Source organism: Megalobrama amblycephala, linkage group LG1 (assembly GCF_018812025.1).
Source record: "Megalobrama amblycephala isolate DHTTF-2021 linkage group LG1, ASM1881202v1, whole genome shotgun sequence".
NCBI classification, from domain to species: Eukaryota; Metazoa; Chordata; class Actinopteri; order Cypriniformes; family Xenocyprididae; genus Megalobrama; species Megalobrama amblycephala.
Window position 1 is genome coordinate 13,204,801 of NC_063044.1, and position 25,694 is coordinate 13,230,494.

General features: G+C 36.9%; 1 protein-coding gene and 1 pseudogene across 2 annotated transcripts; both read right to left on the reverse strand.

The window, feature by feature from the left end:
* Nucleotides 1–1,889: 1,889 nt before the first annotated feature.
* On the reverse strand, nt 1,890–3,742 carry LOC125270656 (annotated as a pseudogene).
* Nucleotides 3,743–10,652: 6,910 nt separating this feature from the next.
* Nucleotides 10,653–14,743, reverse strand: LOC125263391. 2 transcript variants are annotated; one of them, XM_048182423.1, is made up of 3 exons: nt 14,491–14,743; nt 13,738–14,428; nt 10,653–10,687 (listed from the first exon to the last, which is right to left on the reverse strand). In XM_048182423.1, exons 1-2 carry the CDS (start codon nt 14,658–14,660, stop codon nt 13,741–13,743), a joined length of 858 nt encoding a protein of 285 aa, XP_048038380.1. In that variant the 5' UTR covers nt 14,661–14,743; the 3' UTR covers nt 10,653–10,687; nt 13,738–13,740. The 2 variants fall into 2 exon arrangements, with proteins under 2 accessions (XP_048038380.1, XP_048038377.1); XM_048182420.1 differs by having other exon boundaries at nt 10,668–10,687; nt 13,738–14,743.
* Between the last annotated feature and the right edge of the window lie 10,951 nt (nt 14,744–25,694).

Here is a 25,694-nt window from a genome sequence, read left to right on the forward strand (position 1 = left end):
TTATCCTAACTATCTAAACCTGGCTCGACATAGCTGCACATACTCACCCTGACTCAGAAAACGTGCAACAGACTAAGCCAGGATGCACTGATTAAACTAGGTCAAGCTGTGTTTTTTCTGTTATCCTGGCTTTCTTAATTCTTCTCTTGTGTAATTCCCCTCCGAATGACTCCAGCAGGAGCATCATCCTCAGGATCCTTTCATCAGAATCCGTCATGCTGATCTCATCTTGAAGTAAAAGAGAAATTTAGAACATGAGAAATGAACCTGATCCAATTCAGTAATTGTGAGGTTTAGTATTTGTCCTACATGTTTGTGCATATGAGCTTATCTGAGAATCTCTGGATTTTGAGCTCCACATTCACTTGCACAGACACTAAGAGAGTCCGGGGTCCTGTACCATGATGGTAGTTGAACAAACTCAGGGTAATAGGATTAGTTTCGAGTTGACAAAACCAAACCAATGCAATCAGGGATAATTGGTACCATGACACAGCTCATCAACTTTCTCTGTCAACTCAGGATTTGATCCTTAAGCTATGATTACTCCTCTCGCGCGTGCACATAAAAAAGTGACGTTGGCACCGAACAACCAATCGCGTTCAATATGGAAAGAGCGAGAGCATTGTATTTTTCAGCGGAGGAGCAGGAGATAATAATGCATAAGTATGAAGAATATAAAAATGTTTTTCAAGCGCGAAGTAACATTGTCTCTGCTGCCAAAGCAAGAGAGGATTCCTCTCTCTCTCTCTATATATATATCTATATAATATAATATAATATAATATATATATATATATATATATATATATATATATATATATATATATATATATATATATTTTTTTTTTTTTTTTTTTAAAGAAAGATTAATATTCATTGATTTTAGATGCAACCCCAACTCCAAACGTTCTTGGCAGCAGATCAAGACAAAATATAAAAATATAATACAGAGTGGTGAGTATTTATCACAACCTTTTATCATTTTTTGTGAATATTTCATCACAAATGCTTGTTTGCAGCCAATAGAAAAAAGTGTGAAATTCGTAAAACTGGGGGAGGGCCACCTCCTCCAGAATATACTGTGGCAGAGGAGTTGGCCCTGAGTTTTAATAAGGAACGTCCCATTATGGATGGGGTTACAGGGGCTGTACAATCAGACCCTGGTGCTGGCTCCTCTAAGCAAGTGACACTTGGTATGTATGCAATACATTTTATTTTTATTTTTTCAATATAGGAGTTTTAAATGTGAATGACTTGTTTATTCTGCAGTAGAGGGAAATACAGTGTCCTTGTTAAAGCCAGCACACATGCACACAGTCTCTCACACAGAGGTCAGTATACAGCAGACAGAACACTGAACATAACCTGCTTCACAACAGTTATGCTTTACATTGGCCTACTTTTATTTATTAGGGTGAAGTAAATGATGAGGACACTCTGTCTGTGTGTTCTGAGACTGTTGCTGAGGTAAACACTATGGGCTTTTTATAGCACACACTTTTTTGTTTGGCAAAAGTGACTGGCCCTTATCCTTATCTTTTTTTTCCCTTCTTTTTTAGGATTTTGCACAACCTGCCACTGAAACTGAGGCCTCTACCTCAATGGGCTTCAGAAGAAATGTGAACAAAGTAAAACCTTTACATAAATAGGAAAACATGCCATTTTGTGATTTGATTAACCTCCAGAAAAGTTGTGTAATGTTAAATTGTGTAAAAGTAATGATTGTTTGTGGTGGAATTATGTTTCAGGTAGAAATAGACTCTGTTAGGGCCCTTTACAAAAGGAGCCTTGAACTGGACTGCACACTGAAGGAGCTAGACTGTGAGCTTAGGAGACTCCAAATTAAAAACATTAAACTGGAGATCAAACAGCTTGAAACTCATATCTCAGTATGTGAACTTTATTTAACCATGTTACACTTTAGTATGAACACAATATATGAATATTTATTCATGCAACTTTCTTGCTCTTTTTCCCTCCCATAGCCACAAAACCAATAAAACGCCTACACAAAAGACCTATGCAGTTTCAATGTGCTTTTATTAAGTGAAATATTGTATGGTAATTGCATCTCTGACAGCTGTACCAGCTGGGTGGTCAAGTGTGATTGGGTCAATTTCATCGGGTAGATGTTGGTTCTGTGGTGGTAATCGCTCCTTTCTGATTGTAGCTATATTACGCAGAATGGCACATGCAGCTACAATCTGTGATGTTCTCTCTGGTGACACTCTTAAATGCCGAAGGCAGTTGAAACGTGCCTTTAGGATGCCAAAGGTCATCTCGATCTTGATCCTGGTTTTACTGAGGGCCACATTGAAGCGGTTTTGTGGCCCTGGCTGAGGGTCAGGATAGGGGGTTAGCAAAAACCTCTGGCATGCATAACCCCTGTCTCCTACCAGCAGGCCATCAAAAAGCCCTGTCATAGAACATAAAATGGGAAAATTGTGTAGGATTTGCTGTGACAATTAAAATGGACTAAAGTGTCTGTACTAAATGTAGCTTACCTTCCTCAAAGCGCTGACACAACACAGACTCACGGAAAACGGCCATTTGGCATCCAAGCTTGTGATCATACATTCATGATCACAAGTCATCTGCAGATTAAATGTACAGTAGATAATTTTCATATCTGTTAATGTTACTATTCATTTAAAGATTCATCTAACTGAAAATAAAGTCCTCTTACATGTAGGCCTACCTGAACTTTAAGGCTGTGAAAGGATTTTCTATTCACATAATCTGCCTCATGTTCTCCTAGAGCTGTGGAGATTGCAACATGTGTGCAGTCTAGTGCTCCTATGACTCTAGGGAATCCTATCATAAGAATAAAACAATAATCAACATTTAAAATCATTAACATGTACTTTTTTTGTATAATACGTTTAGGTACTCAAAGTGATTTTTTTTTTTTTTTAAATGTAAAAGGTTAAATTTGTTAATGTGATGTCACCCTATCAATAACCTATATCTTACCGGCAATTTTATAAAAGCCCTCTTTTAAGGACATGGTCGATAAATGTCCGGGGAACACAATGAAGCTGTTAATGTACCCCTGCAGCGCGAGGACCACCTTGCGAATGGTTCGACAAACCGTGTTTTTTCCTAGGTTCTCCGCATCACCGACTGCATACAAGTATGTACCACTTGCAAAAAAACGCAACGTAATACATATCATTTGCGGTACAGTAAGGGCATGGCTTCGACGCGTCACATTTCTTATGTGAGGCTCAAGAAGTTCGCAAATATAAGAGATTCCTTCCGCGGAAAATCTATATCTTTCATACAAATAAGTCTCAGGGAAAGCAAGGGGATTTTGTCTGTCCCTAAAAACTCTTTCTCTACGAAGTGCTCGTCTAACAATTTGCGCGGAGATGTCTACAGGATTCGGAAGAAAAGGTTGAAGCCATTGCAACAGATGCTGTGGATTAGTTACGTCACCTATATTTCTTTGCTCACAGCTGATTGGTCAAACTTCAGTCTGAGATCTCGAATCCAGAACATAACCTGCCCCGGAGCAGGTTAGCCGTGCAGCGTCAGATACCATGGCAACGAAGACTGATTTAAGATGAGCAACTTTCATAGTACCTTAAAGCCAGGGTTGGCACAAACTAATCTGAAACTTACCTGGCTAGCCAGCTAATCCGGCTTCATGGTACAGGCCCCTGGCCTCTGCAGTGACTTTAGCAAACAAGAATTCATTAGTGTCCAGCTCTCCACATTCACTTCTTTCTTCAAACATTCTTCTCCTTTTCTCCTGACCTCAACTCAACTAAAATGGCAGCAGATTGCAGTTCAAACTTGCTAATGCCCAATGGACACATCATCATGGAGCTCCAACACAGCTTTATGATTGGCTCAATACAGACTTCTAATGTCAGCACGATCTTGTGATGTATCTGCTAATACCGCTAATCTTCATTCTTTGTTCAATTTACTGGTAATGTTACTTTTCCTCATACCGGTAAATTGCCAGATCTATCATTAACCCTACACTCTGTGGCAACAGGTTTGTTCGTATGATATCTGGGGCTTTACTTAAATTAAAAATGCTACTGAAAGAAGATTGTCTAAAAGGTAAGGAAGAGACAGAGTAAAGAAGCATGTTTGATGAAAAGCATGCTTAAAATTACATACAGTATGTATATTAAATTGCATAAATTATTACATTGTTAGCTAACTGCATGATTATATGTACATTTCTGAAACTACATATACTGGACAATAAATTGTGATGTTGACATGCATTCTCTGTAAAGCTGCTTTGAAATGATATGTATTGTGAAAAACGCTATTCAAATAAATGTGAATTAAATCTACTTTTCTGGCAACTTTAAACAAAAAGGATAAAAAGAGATCATGACAGAAAGACAATGAATGATAATGAATATTAATCATGATTTATAAATAATCACAACTTCATATTTAAGTTGCATTGACTTTATACAGGGCTATGAATTATTTTGAAGGAAAAAATAGTAAAAGCTAAAAGAACGCTGATGAGGATAAATTACATTTGCACAATTACAATCCTTTTTTTTTTTATTCTGGAAATGTAACTTCTTTTTTTTGTGAATGACCAAAGACCAAAGGACAAGCACATGACAAGGCTTAATGTCGAGCCCTGCTTTATGTAAAAGTTATAGATTTTGTCAGTTTATGTTTCCCAATTAAATTTGTCTGTGGGGTAGTCAGTGAAATTAATTTAGTAAATTCAGCATGTACCTATTTTCTTCTTCTTCTTCATTTTTATACTTTTAGACACCCAAAACTGAGGAGGAATGGCAATGTAAAGGTTGCACAAAACTGCTCTGATTCCTTTGCCTCATGAATTGTATTAATTATTTTATTTACTCTTTACACAAATTCACAAAGTGTGATCTTTAATGTTACGTTTTTGAATTTCTATGTCTTCACATTGTTTTTTTTTTAGTTATAAAAACACTCTTTTCAAGGCAAGTATCAGTTTGAGCAGTCCCAGGCTGATTTTGAACTCTTGCGTCCAGGTCAGATCCATCTGACACGCAGTCTTCTTGCTTACTCGGTTCGTTTGGGTTCTTCTCATCTCCTTTCAACAGTTCCCTCAAGCTGCAAAGTCAATAATTAATTGATGTATAGAAGTATCCACAACAGAGAAAAGGTAACTTTTTTAAAATCTAGTTTAAAATACATTTTAATTTAATTTGGTGTAGTGAAGTAAAAATAAAAATTTTGAGTATACATAAGTGTACACAAGATCATTATTATTTTTAAAATAGAACATCTTTTTTTCTTTCTTTTTTTTACTTAATTTTGAATCAGCTTTTCAACATTGTTGTCATATTTCTCCATTCAAAAGGGCCCTTTGCAGACATTTTATTGACATTTGGAATACAATGATAGTAAATCACACTGTGATTGAATTAACAGTAATAATACATGAAAAGAGCTTTAAAATTTGTGAAAGTACAAGTGACTTAATTAATGTGATATAATGAAGTATGCATTTCTTCACTTCCGAAACTGAAATGGAAATGCATTTATAAATGTTTCATCTCATAATGTTAAATTATAATTGCATAAAGAATGTTACAAGATTAATGTTTTTAAGATGATATTTTAAATCTAGAAATGTTGGACAAAATGCAATACATTTACATTCAAAGCAAAAAGCACCCGTAGGTGATGGCAAAACACTGTCTTAAATGAGCGACTCGTTGAAACATTCATTTAAAACCAAAGCAAGTGTGACTGTCTTTTCTAATAGGTCATTAAATCGGTAATTTGCTTAAACTGATTTTTTCAGAAAAGAAACACTACTGTGTTGCTCAGAGACGCACAAATGCTCTGCTGTGGCTTTGTTTGGAAATAATAATATTAAGATGTAAGTCACTTAATACAATAGTTTTTGCTGATTTGTTTCAAATATATCAGCACGCTGTGATGACCTGCGGCCTCGTGCCTGCGGACGAACCAGATATACAGCCATATCGCGCGGCTACAGGCCAATTCACACCGCACCGACAAACACCAACGAACAAGATGGCCGTTGGATTTAGAATTCTATGAGAAAAAACTGTCATGTTTAACGAATGAAAACATGACAGTTTTTCCCCTGATCTTCCTCATCTCTGTGCTTCCAAAAAAACTTTGGTAGGTTCAAAGCCATCACTTAAATCGCCTCCAGAAACTGAGAGCACATCACAGTTCTTGTGAAGAAAGGCGTCCTCAAAAGCTGTAAATGAGGAACGGAAGAAGACCGTCGCTTTACACCAGAGCATGAAAACAAAGGTCAATCGTATTTAATCGTTTATATGCCTTCAGTTGCTCGGTCAGTCTTATGTTTGTAAAAAAAACTTGAGCTTTTTCAGTCAGCAGGCCCTTCTGCTCAGATTTGAGCCCAGGCCACAGTGTTCCCCAACATAAAGCTTTACTAGGCTGATCTTTACTCTTTAGTCTGCTTTTCCAAATGTTGACAGATCTGCTGTGTTGAAGGAGAAAGCAGATCATTGTTGTTCAACATTGTACTGCATATGCTAGACAGTCCAGTTTTAAGCACAGCTGAAATGAAACAGAGACACAATTCTGCTAAGAGAATTAGCATGAAAAGTTCAAGAGAAACTGCGACAGCATATTTGAAATGGAGTACATTTGTGATTCTGTTTCTTTACAGATCTTTATCAGTTAAAACTGTGAGTTTGAGAGTATTTTTCAGGAAGTGCACCAGTGCTCCAATGATAGCCTCAACCCGTCTCCAGACACAAGTGTGCCAGAGCGTTATGGAGGACCAATTAATGTATAATATATAAATGAATAATAATAATAATAAAAAAATGACTTAATAATATTAATGATTCATTTTTTCCCCTTAACTTATTATTTTCTGCTTTTATGTTTTTATTATTTTATTGATTTTTATATTTATTTATGCAGAACACAAAAAGGGCTGCACTCTGAAGCTCTTTAATCAAAATACACAGGATATGAGATATTTATTTATTTATATATTTATTTAACCTTTATGGGTAACACTTTATAATAACTGCACACTATGAAGCATTAGTTAAGCATTAGTTAATAGTTATTTCATCACATATAAAGCATTAATAGACATTAGTAAGTAGTTTATAAATACAGCTATAATTGCTTTATTCTTGATTTATAAGCATATCTATAATGTGTTTAATAATTGTATTTTCATACTTTATTAATAATCAATTTATCATTTCTAAATTAAGTATTACATTATTTACAAACCAGTTATTTAGGAGTTGTCAGTAGTTCATTTAGGAAGTGTAAGTAAATGATTAATAAAATCTTTAAACATTCATTTATACATCTTATTATTTAGACACATAGTAATAGTTACTTAGTGTGTTAATAAATGTTTTATTAACACATATTCCTACTGCAATTCATGATTAATTCAGGTAGTTATAAAACATTTAGAAGTGGTCAGTTAACTATTTTTGTGAGCTCATCTAAAGTGACGACTGTTTATGCTTTCTAAAGCTTTTATAAATGAGATTTAAAGGTTCAGTGATCTTCTGCACTGCTGTCCTCTAATGTTTTAAAGTTAGTACCGAGGTAGTTTTGACACTAGGAATATGTTAATAAAGCATTTATTAACACACTGAGTAACTAATACTATATGTCTAAATAATAAGATGCATAAATGTACATTTAAATATTTTATTAATCATTTACTTACACTTCCTAAATGATCTTATGAACCACTGACGATTCCTAAATTACTGGTTTGTGAATAATGTAATACATAATTTAGAAATGATATATTGATCATTAATAAAGTATGAAAATACAATTATTAAACTCATTATGGATATGCTTATAAATCAAGAACAAAACATTTATAGCTGTATTTATAAATGGCTTACTAATGTCTATTAATGTTTTATAAATGATGAATTAACTATTTACTAATGCTTAACTAATGCTTCATAGCGTGAGTTATTCTAAATCGGTATAAATTTCCCAAAATTTCCAATTAATTCCCATAAATGCCCATAAATTCCCATAAATTCACGTAAATTCCTGTTAAGTTTCCAAATTGGAATATTTCCAAAATTCCCTAGGTTAAGTTACCATGCAAACTTTCCGCCCCTTTGCAACCCTATACAGGAAACAGGGAAACTGAAAAGAACTTTTACGATCAGAAAGAATTTTGCACTCTGACTTCATTCTTTCTTATATATTCTATATATAACCACTTGAGATACGTATAAACATGTATCCAGTTTTTCCTTCTCATGATTTTCCTTTTATAGGGTTTATTCTATGTTTTAATCCTCTCTTTTGAACTATTTTGGTATTAACTATTTGATAATTTATGTTACATGTTAACGCTATACAAATAAAAGTGAATTGAATTGAATGTTACCAACTCTGTGACACATTAGTATTATAAGAATCTATAAAGGTTCTTCTCTCAAACATCCAATCCATTGTCTTATGCTAATATCCTGCCAAAGACACAAAGATGATCTTCTGCAGACTCACTGTTTTGGACGATGTCCTGCATCTTCTTCCAGACTCTGAACGGCAGGTTGCCCAAGTAACGCGGCACATTAATCAAAGCTCCAGGAGCCATCTGTGGATCCGGCTGTGAGCTCTGGACTCTGGAAGAACATTCAGGAGTCAGAACTGCTGTGGCTTTGGATCAGAACCAGAGAGACCAGAGACAGGAGCAGATCACTCACCTTTCCTTTGAGACTGGAAACTCCTGCAGAACAAACACACCATTTATCATCAAGAACTCAATCAATGAACCAATGATCAACCAATGATCTGAAATCAGACCTTCAGAAAGCAGACGTCACTGGCTTTCATCATCTCCTCCATGTCTTTGATTGTGTGTGAAAGAGCTGAGATGTGTCTGTTCATCTCCTCCATCTTCTCCTTCATCATCTGCTTCTTCTGCTCCTCTTCCTCCCTCAGTGCAGTGACTGTAGCTTCTTCCTTATCTCTGAGAAACTGATGAAGCTGGTTTGGTAAAACATCGATGCTTGGGTTTTTACATTTTTTATGTAAACAACAGAATGCCAACAAACGCCTGCTTTTATCATGTTCACTTTATGATCTTGCTAGTTTCCAGTGATTTCTTTCTGGTTATTTTTCTGATAAAACTTCCATTTGTTTGTGAAATGATGGGTTTGTGTGACGTTGTTCCAGAGAGGCGTGTTACGGGCGGGTTTTAGTGAAGCGCTGCAGAGCTTCTGGCCCGACGGTGGAAATGCAGCGTGATTTTGGGCTCGGTGCTACAGGTCCGGGGCTATTAGCCTAGCCTGGCCCGCTGAAAGCCCTGGCTCGCACTGGCCCGACAGTGGAAAAGTGGCTATTGTGTAGCTGCCATACTTTGCAGAGTGGCCTGTTTTTGTTCAAATAGTTACATTAGTAATCAATATTCAATACTTATATTCAATATTCAATACAATACAATAATACAATATTCAATATTTTATTTAGGTCACTCCTTCTAACCTCAAACAATATCTAACCCCTGTATAAACTACACTATTTCAGTAAAGTATCAATACCTGGAGAGTCAGCTCTCATGTCACCACCAACTATCGCTTTTTCCTCATGACTTAGGCACTCCAGATTCACATCCTGTGTGACTTTCCAGTGGTGAATAACTGCCTGTTCAACGAAAGCTCTGGCATGGCATCGAAATGTTTCATACCTAAACAACTGTAGCTTCATTGAAGACTTGTTGGTGTGGGGGGATAAATAATACATGTAATTTGATCTAAATTTAAAGGTGCCCTAGAATTAAAAATTGAATTTACCATGGCATAGTTGAATAACAAGAGTTCAGTACATGGAAACGACATACAGTGAGTCTCAAACACCGTTGTTTCCTCCTTCTTATGTAAATCTCATTTGTTTGAATGACCTCCGAAGAACAGGCGAATCTCAATATAACACCGACTGTTACATAACAGTCGGGATCATTAATATGTACGCCCCCAATATTTGCATATGCCAGCCCATGTTCCCAACATTATGAAAGGCATTAGACAAGGGGAGGACGTCTGGATCTGTGCACAGCTGAATCATCAGACTAGGTAAGCAAGCAAGAACAACAGCGAAAAATGGCAGATGGAGCAATAATAACTGACATGATCCATGATTACATGATATTTTTAGTGATATTTGTAAATTGTCTTTCTAAATGTTTCGTTAGCATGTTGCTAATGTACTGTTAAATGTGGTTAAAGTTACCATCGTTTCTTACTGTATTCACGGAGACAAGAGCCGTCGCTATTTTCATTTTTAAACACTTGCAGTCTGTATAATTCATAAACACAACTTCATTCTTTATAAATTCAATTCAATTCAATTCAAATTTATTTGTATAGCGCTTTTCACGATACATATAATTTCAAAGCAGCTTTACAGAAAATGGATGTCAACATTACAATTTAAAGAATGTAGTTAGCAAATAATATACTTTAGGTAATTAATTACAATCACTGTTAGCAGTTTAACTGAAGGTAGAAGCAAAGAGCTCCTGGAAAATGAATTACATTAACAATAAATTAGGATATAGAGATTGTGCAATGTGAATGTTGATCCAGATGATTGCGTCTTCTGAAGTCCTCGCAGGAGCTGGCGCCGTCTCTCAGGTGATGGTTGTCTGAGGTCTTCTTAAGAGGCTGGATCCAAACTGAAGCTGATGTACTCTCTAGTCACCTCAGGGCGGGTGTCCCGAGGTAAAACAGAAAAGCAAAAGGAGAATAATTAGCGTAGCTGCTGTTCATAACTTTAAGCAAAGATAGTCATGTGCAGTTGATCTGGTATGAGATGCATTATGTGAATGCTTGGCTAAAGAGATGCGTCTTTAATCTAGATTTAAACTGGGTGAGCGAGTCTGAGCTCCTAACATTATCAGGAAGGCTATTCCAGAGTTTCGGAGCCAAATGTGAAAACGCTCTCCCTCCTTTAGTGGACTTAGCTATCCTAGGTACAACCAGAAGTCCAGAGTTTTGTGACCTTAGAGAGCGTGAAGGATTGTAGGGCGATAGAAGATCGGTTAAGTACACAGGAGCTAAACCATTTAGAGCCTTATAGGTCATTAGCAATACTTTATAATCGATACGGAACTTAATAGGTAACCAGTGTAGAGATGATAAGATTGGTGTTATATGATCATATTTTCTTGACCTGGTAAGAACTCTAGCAGCTGCATTTTGTACTAATTGTAGCTTATTTATTGAGGAAGCAGGACAACCAGCTAATAATGCATTACAGTAATCTAGTCGAGACGTCATGAAAGCATGAACTAACTTTTCTGCATCAGAAATAGATAACATATTCCGTATTTTAGCAATGTTTCTGAGGTGGAAGAAGGCTGTTTTTGTAACATATGAAATATGATTTTCAAAGGACAAGTTGCTGTCTAATATAACACCCAGGTCTTAGAAGAAAATTACTAGTCATCCAATGTTTTACTTCTTTAACACACTCTGTCAGTTTGGATAATTTAGAGATTTCATCTGGTCGTGATGAGATATATAACTGAGTATCATCGGCATAGCAGTGAAAACTAATTCCATGTTTTCTTATAATATTGCCGAGTGGCAGCATGTATATTGAAAATAGCAGAGGGCCTAACACCGATCCTTGCGGCACTCCATAGTTTACTGTCGTTATCTTAGATTTTTCCCCGTTTATATAAACAAAATTGTGACGGTCTGATAGGTACGACTTAAACCACCGTAATGCCTGTCCCTGAATACCAGTGTAATATTGTAGTCGATCTAAGAGTATTATATGATCTATAGTGTCAAACGCAGCACTGAGATCAAGTAACACTAGCATTGAGACACAGCCTTGGTCAGAAGCTAGAAGTAAGTCGTTTGTAATTTTAACGAGCGCAGTTTCTGTGCTATGATGAGATCTGAATCCTGACTGGAATTTTTCATAGATAGAGTTTTTTTGCAAGAAGGAGCACAATTGGACCGACACCACTTTTTCTAGTATTTTAGACATAAATGGAAGATTTGAAATGGGTCTGTAATTTGCTAATACGTTTGGATCTAATTGTGGTTTCTTAATGAGAGGCTTAATAACTGCTAGCTTGAACGGTCGTGGGACGTGACCTAGAGATAAAGACGAGTTGATAATATTGAGAAGAGGTTCTTCTGCTACAGGTAACAGCTCTTTCAGTAGTTTAGTGGGTATTGGATCTAATAAACATGTTGTTGGTTTAGACGCAGTGATAAGTTTATGTAGCTCTTCCTGTCCTATAGTTGTAAAGCACTGCAACTGTTCTTGAGGGGCGATAATTGAGGCTGAATCATAAAACTCTGTCAAAGGTTGTACATTTACAATTTTATTTCTGATACTTTCGATTTTTTCATTAAAGAAATTCATAAAGTCATCACTACTAAACTGTAATGAAACATTTTGTTCTGGTGATGTCTGTTTATTTGTTAATCTAGCTACTGTACTAAATAAGAACCGTGGATTGTTTTGGTTATTCTCTATAAGTTTGCGAAGATGCTCGGCCCTGGCTGCTTTTAGAGTCTTTCTATAACAAGACGAACTTTCTTTCCACGCGATTCTGAAGACCTCTAAACGAGTTTGTCTCCATTTGCGTTCTAGATTACGAGTTTCTCTTTTCATAGCGCGAGTAATACTGTTGTACCATGGAACAGTATTTTTCTCTCTAACCTTTTTTAATCTCATCGGTGCAACAGTATCTAATGTACTAGTAAAAATGGTGTACATACTGCTAGTCATGTCCTCAAGATCATTTGCGTGTTTGGGTACGATGAGCAGCTGAGACAGATCAGGCAGATTATTTGTGAATTTATCTATAGTTGTCGGGAGAATTGTTCTGCCTAGTCGATATTGCGGAGCAATTTGACAAATATCATCAGTATGCAGTACGCATGTTACAAGGTAGTGATCAGAGACGTCATCACTTTGCGGTAGAATTTCTATATCAGTAGGATTTATTCCATGTGATATAATTAAATCTAGAGTATGATTAAGACGGTGAGTGGGTCCAGTGACGTTTTGTTCGACCCCAAATGAGTTTAGTAAATCTGTAAACGCAGCCCCTAACGTATCATTTGTATTGTCTACATGAATGTTAAAATCTCCAACAATCAGCGCTTTATCAACGTTGACCAATAGGTCTGAGAGAAAGTCTGCAAACTCTTTTAGGAAATCAGCATAAGGCCCTGGAGGTCTATAAACGGTAGCCAAAGCAAGAGATAGTAGCGACTTTTTACTTATATCTGAGAGTGTAACATTTAGCATAAGAATTTCAAATGAATTAAACCTGTAGTTTGTTCTCTGAGTAACATTAAGTATCTCTCTATAGATTGTTGCTACACCACCGCCACGGCCAATCAGGCGGCATTTATTTTTATAACGGTAGCCAGGTGGACAAGACTCATTAAGACCAAAATAATCATTTGCTTTAAGCCATGTTTCAGTAAGGCAAATTACATCAAGACTATTATCCGTGATAATTTCATTTATGATAACTGCCTTAGGTGTCAGCGATCTAATGTTTAGTAGCCCTAGTTTTAGAAATTGTTTTTGTTCAGTAATTTTACAAAAATCTGGTTTGATCACGATTAGGTTTTTTCTAGATCCTTTATTTTTATTGTTAAACCTCACTATTCGGGGAATAGACACAGTTTCTATAGACTGTACTACACTCACATTTCTATCAATTAAGTGGGCAGAACACAGGCTGTGATTTGAGGTTCGACTTACTAGTCATATGGTGCGAAGCGTCTTGGAGATGTTCTCTGACAGAAGATCAGCTCCGATTCTGCTGGGGTGCAGGCCATCCGCACGGAAGAGCCTAGGACGCTCCCAGAAAAGATTCCAATTATTTACAAAGAGCAGCTTCTGTTCATTACACCAAGACATCAACCATTCATTTAAAGCAAATAATCTACTGAACCTTTCATGTCCTCGTCGGTACGTCGGAAGCGGTCCGGACACGATGATCTTCGTCGCGGGCGATGTGGCTCGTACCGTCTCGATCAGGCTTCTGAAGTCCTGCTTCAGCACCTCCGTCTGCCGCAGCCTGGTGTCGTTCACCCCCGCGTGCAGCACTACAGCTCCGATGGTCTCAGCACCGTTGAGGATCGCGGGAATCTGCACAGAGACATCGAGAACACGAGCACCAGGAAAACAGTGACTGCGCACCTTACCTTTGGCTGTGGTAGCGTGGACGTGGCGGACGATGGAGTCTCCGATGACCACGGCGTCGCGTTCTGCCTCGCGAAGAGGGGAGAAGCGGTTCCGTGTCGAGACGTCGAAGACCGGGGGCGGTGGAGGAGAGGTCCTGGTCCGAGGCCTGGCTCGCGTCTTCCGCTGCTGAAGCACCCAAGGTCCCTGGTGTGACGGCGCCGGAGTGAACGAGGGCTGGGATGAACGCGTTCTTGGTGCTCGGGCCCTGTGCAGAGAAACACACGGCGTAGAGGAAGCAGGAGTGTTAATATCGCGCTGCAAACTTACCGAGGGTTGGTGAGCGTCAGCGCGAGAAGTTTCCAGCGCTGTCTGCCGCTCGCGTAGCTCGGCCTGCTTCTCGAGAAGGATCCGGATCTGCCGCTCCACGGCCTCCAGTTCCAACTGCACCGCATGCAGCTCAAACGTGTCCTCACCTGCACATAAAGGTAGAGAAACATCCAATACACTCGCCATTAGAGTAGATGAAACAATAATATTGTGAGAGAGAAGAGTACAAACGCTAGCGTAGCGTGGGCGTGGCACGCCGCTAATGCCAACGGGCTAAAGCTAGTAGCGAAAGTTCGGGAAGTCGGATAAAACTAGCGATATCAAGGTAATCCAAATGTTTTTTATATAAAATAATGTTGGGGATGTGTTCCCCCACCGAAAAAGAAAGAGTGATAGATTATAAGTTAGATTTTACGAGGCAAAAACAAACAATTAGGAATCAGCTCGACGGAGCTCTAGCTCAAACAACGCGGCAGCAACAAACAGGAATCTCTCCAACAGTGTAGCATTAGCCGTTAGCCACGGAGCACAGCCTCAAACTCTTTCAGAATCAAATGTAAACATTCAAATAAATACAATACTCACATAATCCGAGGCATGCATGACGAACACTTTGTAAAGATCCATTTTGAGGGTTATATTAGCTGTGTAAACTTTGTTTATGCACTGTTTAAGGCTCACGCGAGCTCCGTGGGCGGAGAGCACGAGATTTAAAGGGGCCGCAACCCTGAATCGGTGCATTTCTAATTATGCCCCAAAATAGGCAGTAATAATAATATTTATGCACATAAACAGTCCTAAAAGTAATGCTATAAACAACAACAGTCTCACTGAGACTAATTCTTTATGTTAGAATGTGAGCCACGAGCCACACATATATCTTCACACTCAGTAACTTACGACTTAAGTGTAGAGTCTTACGATGCTGTGATGGAGTCAGCAGGATCATAAGTGGAATCCTGTACCTTTGAAGCTTCCTCCAATGTATTATCCTCCAGCTGCTCATCAAGGTCTAGACGAGGTCTTTTGGGTGGTCTCTTTAAAGGTGTCGATGACAGGCACAAAGGGTCTGCATTGGATGTCCCAACACCAAAATCTTTGCATGAGACATTTGCCTGGATCCTTTGGCCAAATTAACTTTACTAAGGAAAGTCTAATATAACAACACATAATGAAAGCAAAGAGAAATGCCAGAATACTTACAAACTACATCAAAAGTAAATATACTGAAGGTGGCAGGTACATACCTTCACTTCTAAAGTGGGGCCGCAGAGTCTTTAAAGGTGCCCTAGAACCCTTTTTCACAAGATGTAATATAAGTCACTGAATTCACACTGAATTCCAAGATGGCGCCAGAATGTTTGGCAAGCCGTCTGTCTCTGTCGCATCTCCTTAGTTTGCTGTTTGCTACCGCTTTTCTTAGCAGTATATTTTGTCAAGATGTCTCTGCTTTGCTTGTTTATGATCGTCATACACTTTTCAACATTCGAACTACTGTTGATATACTGTCTGAAAGACATGACTTGGGAGACCGCTGGACCTCGAAACTTCCTCCTTTGCTGTCGGACATACCGGAGTATCTGCGCCGTTCACCTGCTGTTGTTCTTTCCCGCAAGAAACGTTACAGGAGATGGGGAAAACGCGGCGGTGCACTGGTACGATTCAAGGCTTACCTGGCGTCCACCTGTGTGACGTGTCCTGATGGATGCTACGTTCCTGCTGTTGCTGGGCGTTTGCTGAGGAGGAGAGATCGCTGGTTACGTCCTGTTTTCCCTGACTCACAGATTATCTCCGAGGCTCATCTGCTGATGGTGCCATCTTCTCCCAGGTGGGCTCGGATCCACCGAGGTGAAGGTGTGGATTTTTTGAACCTGCGCACGTTAGATCGTGTGGCGTCTGCAGCCACAGCCAGTGAGGATCAAACTCTTCGTCTGGCTTTGTTTAATGCTAGATCGCTAGCCAACAAGACTTTTCTTCTCAATGACTTCTTCACTTCTCGGGAGTTGGATCTCATGTTTTTAACGGAAACTTGGCTCCATGATGGCGATCTTACGTCTTTCTCCGAACTTCTTCCTCCCCGATGCGGCTACCTCAGCTCTCCTCGGGTCACAGGTAGAGGTGGAGGGCTAGCGTCTGTGTTTAAGTGTATTTTTCAATGTCGAAAGATTCTGTTTGACAGCTGCTCTAGCTTTGAGCTGCAGTTGTTCGAGTTAAATTGCCCAGTGATTGTATTATGTGCGGTGGTGTATCGACCTCCAAAGTTTAACAAGGATTTTATTCAGGACTTTGCTGATTTTGTGGCTGGGATTGCGTTAAAATATGATCACTTTTTAATTGTTGGTGATTTTAATATACATGTATGCTGCGAATCCAGACCGATGTCTAAGGATTTTATTAATCTTATTGATTCTTTCAATCTTATACAGTCTGTCACTGGTCCGACACACGAAAAAGGTCATACTTTGGACCTCATACTGTCATATGGCTTAGATGTTGCCATTAGTGAAATATGTGACACCAGTATGTCGGATCATCTACCCATTGTTTTTACTATAGTTGTTCCCTGCCCGGACACTTTGAATGTTGCTCCCGCACGCACCCTCTAACTGCCTCACAGTTTTCTGTTGCTTTTAAAGACTCAGTGCTGTACAATCTTTAAGACTGTACTCTTGATGTGGATGAACTCACAAACCTCTTTGACTCTACCTGTACTGAAATACTAGATTTTGTTGCCCCACTAAGGGAAAAACGCACTAAAACGCTATCTGAACCCTGGTTAAATGACCATACCCGCTCTCTCAGACGGTCCAACAGTTTGACCCAGTCACATTACATGTTCTCTCTGACATAGTTAAGCAGCTCCGCCCTACAAACTGCCTGCTGGATAGTATCCCTGCCCGATTACTGAAAGATGTTTTTAACATTGTTGGTTCCAGTATTTTAAGCTTGGTTAACGCATCTCTCAGCTCAGGGTGTGTTCCCGTAGCTTTTAAACATGCAATCGTGCAACCCCTCTTAAAAAAGAAAAATTTGGATCATTCGGTTTTATCTAATTTTAGACCCATTTCTAAACTCCCATTTTTTATCTAAAGTCTTGGAGAAGGTAGTTTTTAATCAACTGCAATCATTTCTAGATGATTTTTGCATTTATGAAAAGTTCCAGTCTGGTTTTAAACCCTGCCATAGTACTGAAACCGCCCTTCTAAGAGTATATAACGATCTTCTCTTAGCAGTTGATTCAGGAAAATCAGCTGTTTTAGTCCTTTTAGATTTGACTTCTGCCTTCGACACTGTAAACCACTCTATCCTCTTATCCCGACTCGAACAAAGTGTTGGCGTTACGGGTACGGCCCTGAAATGGTTTAAATCATATTTGACAGATAGGAGTTTTTTCTGTCCACCTTGGGAATTGCTCTTCATCTGCTGCACCTCTTTCTTGTGGGGTTCCCCAAGGTTCCATTCTGGGACCAATGCTCTTTTCCCTGTACATGCTGCCCTTAGGGTCCATTTTTAAAAAGCATAACATTTCTTTCCACTGTTTTGCAGATGATGTACAAATCTATTTGCCTGTAAAAACCAATGAGAAGAACAATATCCAACCTTTGTTAGACTGTTTGAGTGATCTCAAAATTTGGTTGGATCAAAATTTTTTATGTCTCAATGATAAAAAGACTGAAATTGTTGTGTTTGGTCGTGCGGGACATTTAAGTGATTGTGCAGATGCTCTTGGTACTCTATGTTCCCATATTCGACCTTTTACCAGGAATCTGGGTGTAATTTTTGATAGTGCTTTTAAATCTGATAAACAAATTAGTTCAGTTGTTAAAACTAGCTTCTTCCACTTGAGACTTCTGGCTAAGGTCAAGCAATACATGCTACGTAAAGACTTTGAAAGAGTCATACATGCTTTTATTACATCGCGATTAGACTACTGTAACTCTTTGTATGCCGGTTTGGATCAGTCATCACTCCGACGGCTACAGTTAGTACAGAACGCAGCAGCTCGACTTTTAACTGGGACCAAAAAACGTGAACATATTACACCGGTATTGGCCTCACTTCACTGGCTTCCTGTTTGTTTTAGAATTAAATTTAAAATTACATTAATTGTTTTTAAAATTTTGAGTGGGTTGTCGCCTTCATATCTGACGGAGCTTCTACATGTCCACACACCTGCCAAAGTACTGAGGTCTTCCGACCAGATGCTCCTCGATGTGCCCAGATCTAGGCAAAAAACAAAGGTGACAGAGCATTTGCAGTGGCTGCTCCTAATATCTGGAATAGTCTACCAATTTATGTAAGAAAAGCTCAGACTATTGAAACTTTCAAGTCCTTGCTTAAGACGCATTACTATGCTTTGGCTTTCAATTCTAGTTGAGCTTTGATATCTTGACCTGTTGGTTATTTTGTTTGCACTTAGTGTAATATTGTCTGTATAATAATCAGTTTTTTTTTCTGTTGGATCTTGTGAAGCACTTTGGTCAATTACAATTTGTTTTTAAATGTGCTATATAAATAAATTGAACTTGAACTTGAAGTCTAAGGTGTCCCCTGAATGTGTCTGTGAAGTTTCAGCTCAAAATACATCATAGAATTTTTATTATACAATTTTTTTTAACTGCCTATTTTGGGGCATAATTAAAAATGTGCCGATTCTGTGTGTGTCCCCTTTAAATGCTTGTGCTCCCTGCCCCAAGCTCGCGACTCTATAATACATTGCATAAACAAAGTTCACACAGCTAATATAACCCTCAAAACGGATCTTTACAAAGTGTTCGTCATGCAGCATATCAGATCATGTGAGTATAGTATTTATTTGGATGTTTACATTTGATTCTGAATTAGTTTGATAGTGCTCCGTGGCTAAAGCTAACATTACACACTGTTGGAGAGATTTATAAAGAATGAAGTTGTGTTTATGAATTATACAGACTGCAAGTGTTTAATAATGAAAATAACGACAGCCTTGTCTCCGTGAATACAGTAAGAAATGATGGTAACTTTAACCACATTTAACAGTACATTAGCAACATGCTAATGAAACATTTAGAAAGACAGTTTACAAATATCACTAAAAATATCATGATATCATGGATCATGTCAGTTATTATTGCTCCATCTGCCATTTTTCGCTGTTGTTCTTGCTTGCTTACCTAGTCTGATGATTCAGCTGTGCACAGATCCAGATATTAATACTGGCTGCCCTTGTCTAATGCCTTGAACATGGGCTGGCATATGCAAATATTGGGGCGTACATATTAATGATCCCGACTGTTACGTAACAGTCGGTGTTATGTTGAGATTTGCCTGTTTTTCAGAGGTGTTTTTCACGCACAAGATTTACATATGAAGGAGGAAACAATGGTGTTTGAGACTCACTGTATGTCATTTCCATGTACTGAACTCTTGTTATTTAACTATGCTGAGGTAAATTCAATTTTTCATTCTAGGGCACCTTTAAAAGAGAAAGAAAATTATTCTCTCATGTTTGTAGTTTTTTTTTTTTTTTCCCCTTTTTATTTTTTAAATTTTCAGTGTTTCAGTGTATTTCAATGTATTTTCAAAGTGATTTTACACTATGGGCTGTACCATTAGCATGTCATGTGGGTGTGGGTGTGGGTTGGGGTAATAAAGGTCACGAGCAACCTTTTTGACACTTTCTTGTGAATCAACCATTTCACTATTTTTGAATTTGAAATGGCACGGTCTGAAAACATAACTGATATGGATTAGTGATGGGCATTCCGGCTCTTTTTCATGAGCTGGCTCGTTTGACTCGGCTCACTGAAAAGAGCCGGCTCTTTTGGCACACAAACGGCTCTATAAATAATAAATGTTTTAACTATGACTTTGACTATGATAGGTGTGAAAACAATTTGTGAAATTGTGAGACATTGCGAGTATGATTTCATTTAATAATTTAATTAGAACTGTTTTCACACCTATCATAGTCAAAGTCATAGTTTATTACTTAAAGAGCCGGCTCTTTTCAGTGAGCTGAGTCAAACGAGCCGGCTCACGAAAAAGAGCCTGAATGCCCATCACTAGTGTGTGCGCCTAGGCTTATATAATTATAGTTTTTGTGTTGTTCTTTGAATTATTAGTCTATTGTTTTAATTAAAATTAAAATCATTCATTACATAATGATTTAATTTCTATAGGCTATATTTTTAAAATAGAGTTGGCTCTTCAGATATGTGAGCCGGCTCCTGACGTTCACGTAAAAGAGCCGGCTCGTTCGCAAACAACCCATCACTAATATCGATATAGTTTCCACAAACCAATTGCTTTCAAGAAAATAGTTGCCCCCCATTTTACACAAACACTTTTTCATTATGTACTTTGTCCATATCCTTATTCCTTGTCTTGTGATTTATTATCAATTGTTGCATTGGCAAATATTAACAATGTTGCTTGTTTAACAGGTTTCATAGATACCGCAAACAAAATCTATCTCTATTTACTACTGAAGTCACAAGGGCTGTCATTTTATAAAGCTGTTTCTTGCTGCAAAATACTTTCATTGTTACATGATGCTACTGTCCTTACTTAGACTCTAAGTGACTTCTGAAGAGGAAAAGAGACCAAACTTACTTCATTTTTGTTTTAAAGGTAAGAGGAAAAAAAGACAATTGAAAAAATCTGTGTATATAAAAATCACAACGTGTTTCTTACATAGATCATTTCACTGATTTGCATTTCTTCTTTGTTGTGGGACTGTTTTCCACTCACAGTATTGTTTGTTGTTTGTTAAAAAAAAAAAAGTCAATTTATTCACACTCATGTCATTCCAATTTCCTTTCGTTCATGTTTGACGATGAATGAAATATACTAGAGTACTATAGGGACTGTGTTGTGTCTGGAATTCTTTTGTGAAAAATTAAAGAAATTAAAAGGAAATTATTTACAATTATTTGATTTTTTTAAACCCAAGTGGAACAGTGCTTTCCATGAAGTAAATGTTATCTTATTCTCAGAATTTTATACAGTTTTGCAGCGTCTAATTTTGTCTCATTATAACAAAGGAAACAACTTAAAATACTACATCATTTATGGTCATACAGATAGGAGTAACTGTATGGTCTGTTGTTATTTGAGCGCTCTCTCTTCTGTAAAAATAAAGAAAACAAAAAGGATGCCACTTTACCTTTCTGTGAAGTTTGTGGAGCGCTTCATAAAAATAATTGAAACTCAGCGTATAGGCTACTAGCAAGCTCTTGCGTGCCATCTGACCTCTTGATTTGGGATGGTACATAGATCGTCTTTTATTCTTCTGTTTTTCCTGTTGTGGCGGATAGCAAATAGCATTGCATTAACATGTGTATCACCTGTGACTGACTGTATTCATTGTCTGACTGTATGCACTGAATCATTATGTCCGTACCATGATGGTTTGGGATGAATACATGTACCATTACACCCCTTGCAGTTTTGCAGACTTGCTCTGAAGATTAGGTACTGTATGAGTAATTGGTTTCACTGAGTTGGCCTCAAGTTCCACTTTTAGTGTCTAAGCAATTTTTTAAAACTGTATATATTAAAAATTGCAATGTGAAAAAAATATTATTCATTTATTTTAGGGGACCTGTCCAGCCTTGAGCATTTCCTGAGCATCTGATCATCCAGATTCCAAGCATTTCCTGAGACTGTAAAACAGGAGCAATCGAAACATCATCAAATTTAGCTGTTGAGCGCTGTGTAGACCTCAGAAGATGCCTTCAATAAATGAAATGTGTGAACCATTTATAAACATGCTGGACAAAAAGTCTCTTTCCATCTCTCTTCCATTAAGCATTTTGTTAATTCCTTTGGAAGCTTTGATTGATAAAGATTTTTCATGCCCATGCAAAGTAATAACAAACCTCATCTTTATTGCACCTTTTGTTTTTGTTTTTGCTTTAATGTGTATTATTTTAGTCAAGTCAAGTCAAATTTATTTATATAGCGCTTTTTACAATTGGTAATTGTTTCAAAGCAGCTTTACATATTAGAAGCACAGAAAAAAGGGAAGTGGTTAAAAATAAGCTGTACAAACAAGCGTGGTAATATGTAACATATACAAGATGGTGCTACATTAAGCCAATGTCAGCTGACTCCCAGGGGTGGAAAAAACCCCCTAGGAGAAAAACCCAGCGTGCTAACACTGGGAAAAAAGTCCTAGGAGGGAAAAAACCCCTTGGAAGATATATATAATATATGTAAATGGATATGGAGATCAAAATCTGAATTATACATTTTACAGCTAATAAAACATGAACCTCGGTGTTCTATATCTCAAATGATCAAAACCATTTTGCTTTACCGTTTGTGTGGATCATGCTTGTTTTCCTTGACGGTGATTATTTTGCCTGTCATGAAACAGACTGGGACGGAGTGTATGTTTATGATGATCAGCTAGATATTAAATGGTGTAAACCTGTTTCAGGAGGAAATGAGACTGAACATCAAGCAAAGACTCTGAGCTTTATTGCTAAATCGCAGGTGAGTCATATATTGACATATTACTCTGTATTGCTTTACTGTGATTATCCCTGTAAATACATGACTCCACTTTGGATAAAAGCATCTGCTGAATGAATTAGATTATATCCACTATCATAGAAATTGTTTTTGTATTATCTTAATGTACTGATTTTTTCCCCTTTCTTCCAGATTATTGGTTTTTGGATGCTCTTATCTTTGGGCATTATAATAATAAGCACTGTATTTTATATTTGTTGCTGCTGCAGTCATGAAGAGCCACAATATCAGGAACAGACTGAGAGACAAGCATTTACAGGTGCCATAGACAAGAACCAGATCGACAAGAACCAGACTCAGCATTTCCCAATGAGTGAGAAATGTTCTCTACCGCAGAAAGACACCACTGCAAAAAAATGAAAAAAATTAAAAAAATAAAAATAAATAAATAAATAAAAATTTAACAAATTGAAAATTGTAAAAACTAATGATAATTTTTATTATGTATGAATTCAGGTTCATTTGAATGGTTATACCTATATAGTATACAGTGAAACCAACATTTATTTAGACACCTTGAACAGTCATTCATTATTACAGTTTATTCACTATAGTTTAAAAATGGTAATAAAATAAAAACTGTCATAAAAAAAATATCTTAAATTATGTCAGATAACACTTAAGCAAAACATGGTGAGTTCAAAGTGTCTGAATAAGTTTTGATCCTAAATTTGATCAATTTTACTGGTAGTAAAAAAAGTATTTTTTTGGTATAATATTTCACTAACATAAATGAACTATAGTGTCCTGCACCCACTCTGAATAATTTTTGGTTTTACTGTATATAATTTTAATCAGTATTATATAAGACAAAATAAAGCAATATATTGAGTTTGAGTTTTTATACAAGTATGTAAATAAAGTCCTTGTGTGTTGAGCTACTTTCTTACGGCACAGATTTGAGATCTGCTGTTTAAAAACTTTCATGACTAATTAAAAAATTTCATTTTATTAGATTTTGGTTGATGATATGTAAATTATGTGATTTATGCTACATAAATTGCAATTGAAATATTTACAAATTCCCAGTGTATTTTCTTAGTTTTTAAATCAGTAAACATTTAGTTGTTTTTTAATTTATATAATTTTCTGTATAGACACATACCATAAATTATTGGCTATTAAGGCTATAAAAACTATAAAATGTGGAAATAACAGTTACAGTCTACCGGACAAATGTTGATCTATTAAGGGGGCATGTTGTCACAATATCTATAGATGATGTGTTATAGATATATATGTAATAAAATGTGTAATAAATCTTGTTGTAAAGACAAATTCATCTAAGAAAAATAAAGTGAGTTTTTATTGACAGTTCTGTTGATTATGATGAAGTCATTTAACAAAAGTACATGAAGAAGTGCTTATACTGTAAAGTACCCTAGCATGTGGTGACCACTGGGAGCGCTATAATCAGTTATAAACAGGAAACCACCCACACTCAGTAATCAGTTCCAGATCTTCAGTGTTAATTAATCTATGAGTCCAGTTATTTGATGGTGGACATTCAACAAACGAATCAGTTATCACGATATTTGTGAGTATATGCTAGTTGTGTTAGCTTCTTGTAGCAAGCTAAATTCGCAGCGCAAAATAAAAGCATATAAAAATATATCAACATAAAATCATTACAATAACAAAAAGCCTAGAAAGACGCATCTAACAAAGCTTTATGTAGTAGACGCGCTAGTAACACTCAGGTTTATCATCTGTTAGCTCTACAAAGAGCACCTAGTGTGTTTAGTGTTTTATTTACATATATAAAAAGCAGTGTAATTCAATTACATGAAAATTTATAATTATCCACCATATTTTATTCCTGAAAAAACAAAACAAAAAAAAACAAAAACGTATTTAAGTGCAACAGCAGTATAATGTCTGATAATGCATGAGTAAATCATTTTAAGTGTTTTTAATTCTCAGTTGCTGGAATATCTTTCCTCATGTGGAATAACAGAATAACAAAGTATATTTGTATGAAAGTGAGTTAATAAAGATTGTTTTTGTTGGTTTTAAAATTTTTAAATGGTTCATTAAGTTAAATTATATTGTGTTATATATGGTTTTGCTTCCAAATAGTGAATGTATTTTAACTCTTGATTGTGTCATTTAAAAATGATTACTTACAAATTAAATTGTAGCCTACACAATGTAGTTAAATTATTACAATCAGTGATCCAAAGTAATCACACTTACAACTCTATAACTTAAATTTATATAACACAGTATAGCATTAGACAGTACATAAATGAGTACAACAGTAAACAATAAATTCAATAATTAAACATTAAATAAACACCTGCCTGAACTCCACCAAAGACCTTGATTAGTTTGATCAGGGGTGTTTAATTAGGGTTGAGCTGAACTGTGAGGACAGCTGAGATCAGTTTGACACTGTGGAGGACTGGAGCTTCAACACTGTCAGAGTAACTTCAGAGGATCAGAGGGGCAGGATAAAAAAGAAAATAGAAAGGAAAGAGAAATTAATTCTGGTTTAGGAACTGATACTGTAATAAACTGATCCTCCTTTGTGATTTATTTTATGTTGTTACAATGACAGTTAAATTGTCATGAATTAATCATGTTATAAATCTGAAACTCATTATCTATTTTATATTCAACTGAAACTTTTCTAGCTGGACAGTGTCCTGAATCACAGTTTGATGTTCAGAATGGCATTTTAT

Excerpts from the sequence above, each read along its gene's own strand:
- LOC125263391 (XM_048182420.1), bottom strand. The coding sequence starts at position 14,676 with ATGGCGAGTGTATTGGATGTTTCTCTACCTTTATGTGCAGGTGAGGAC.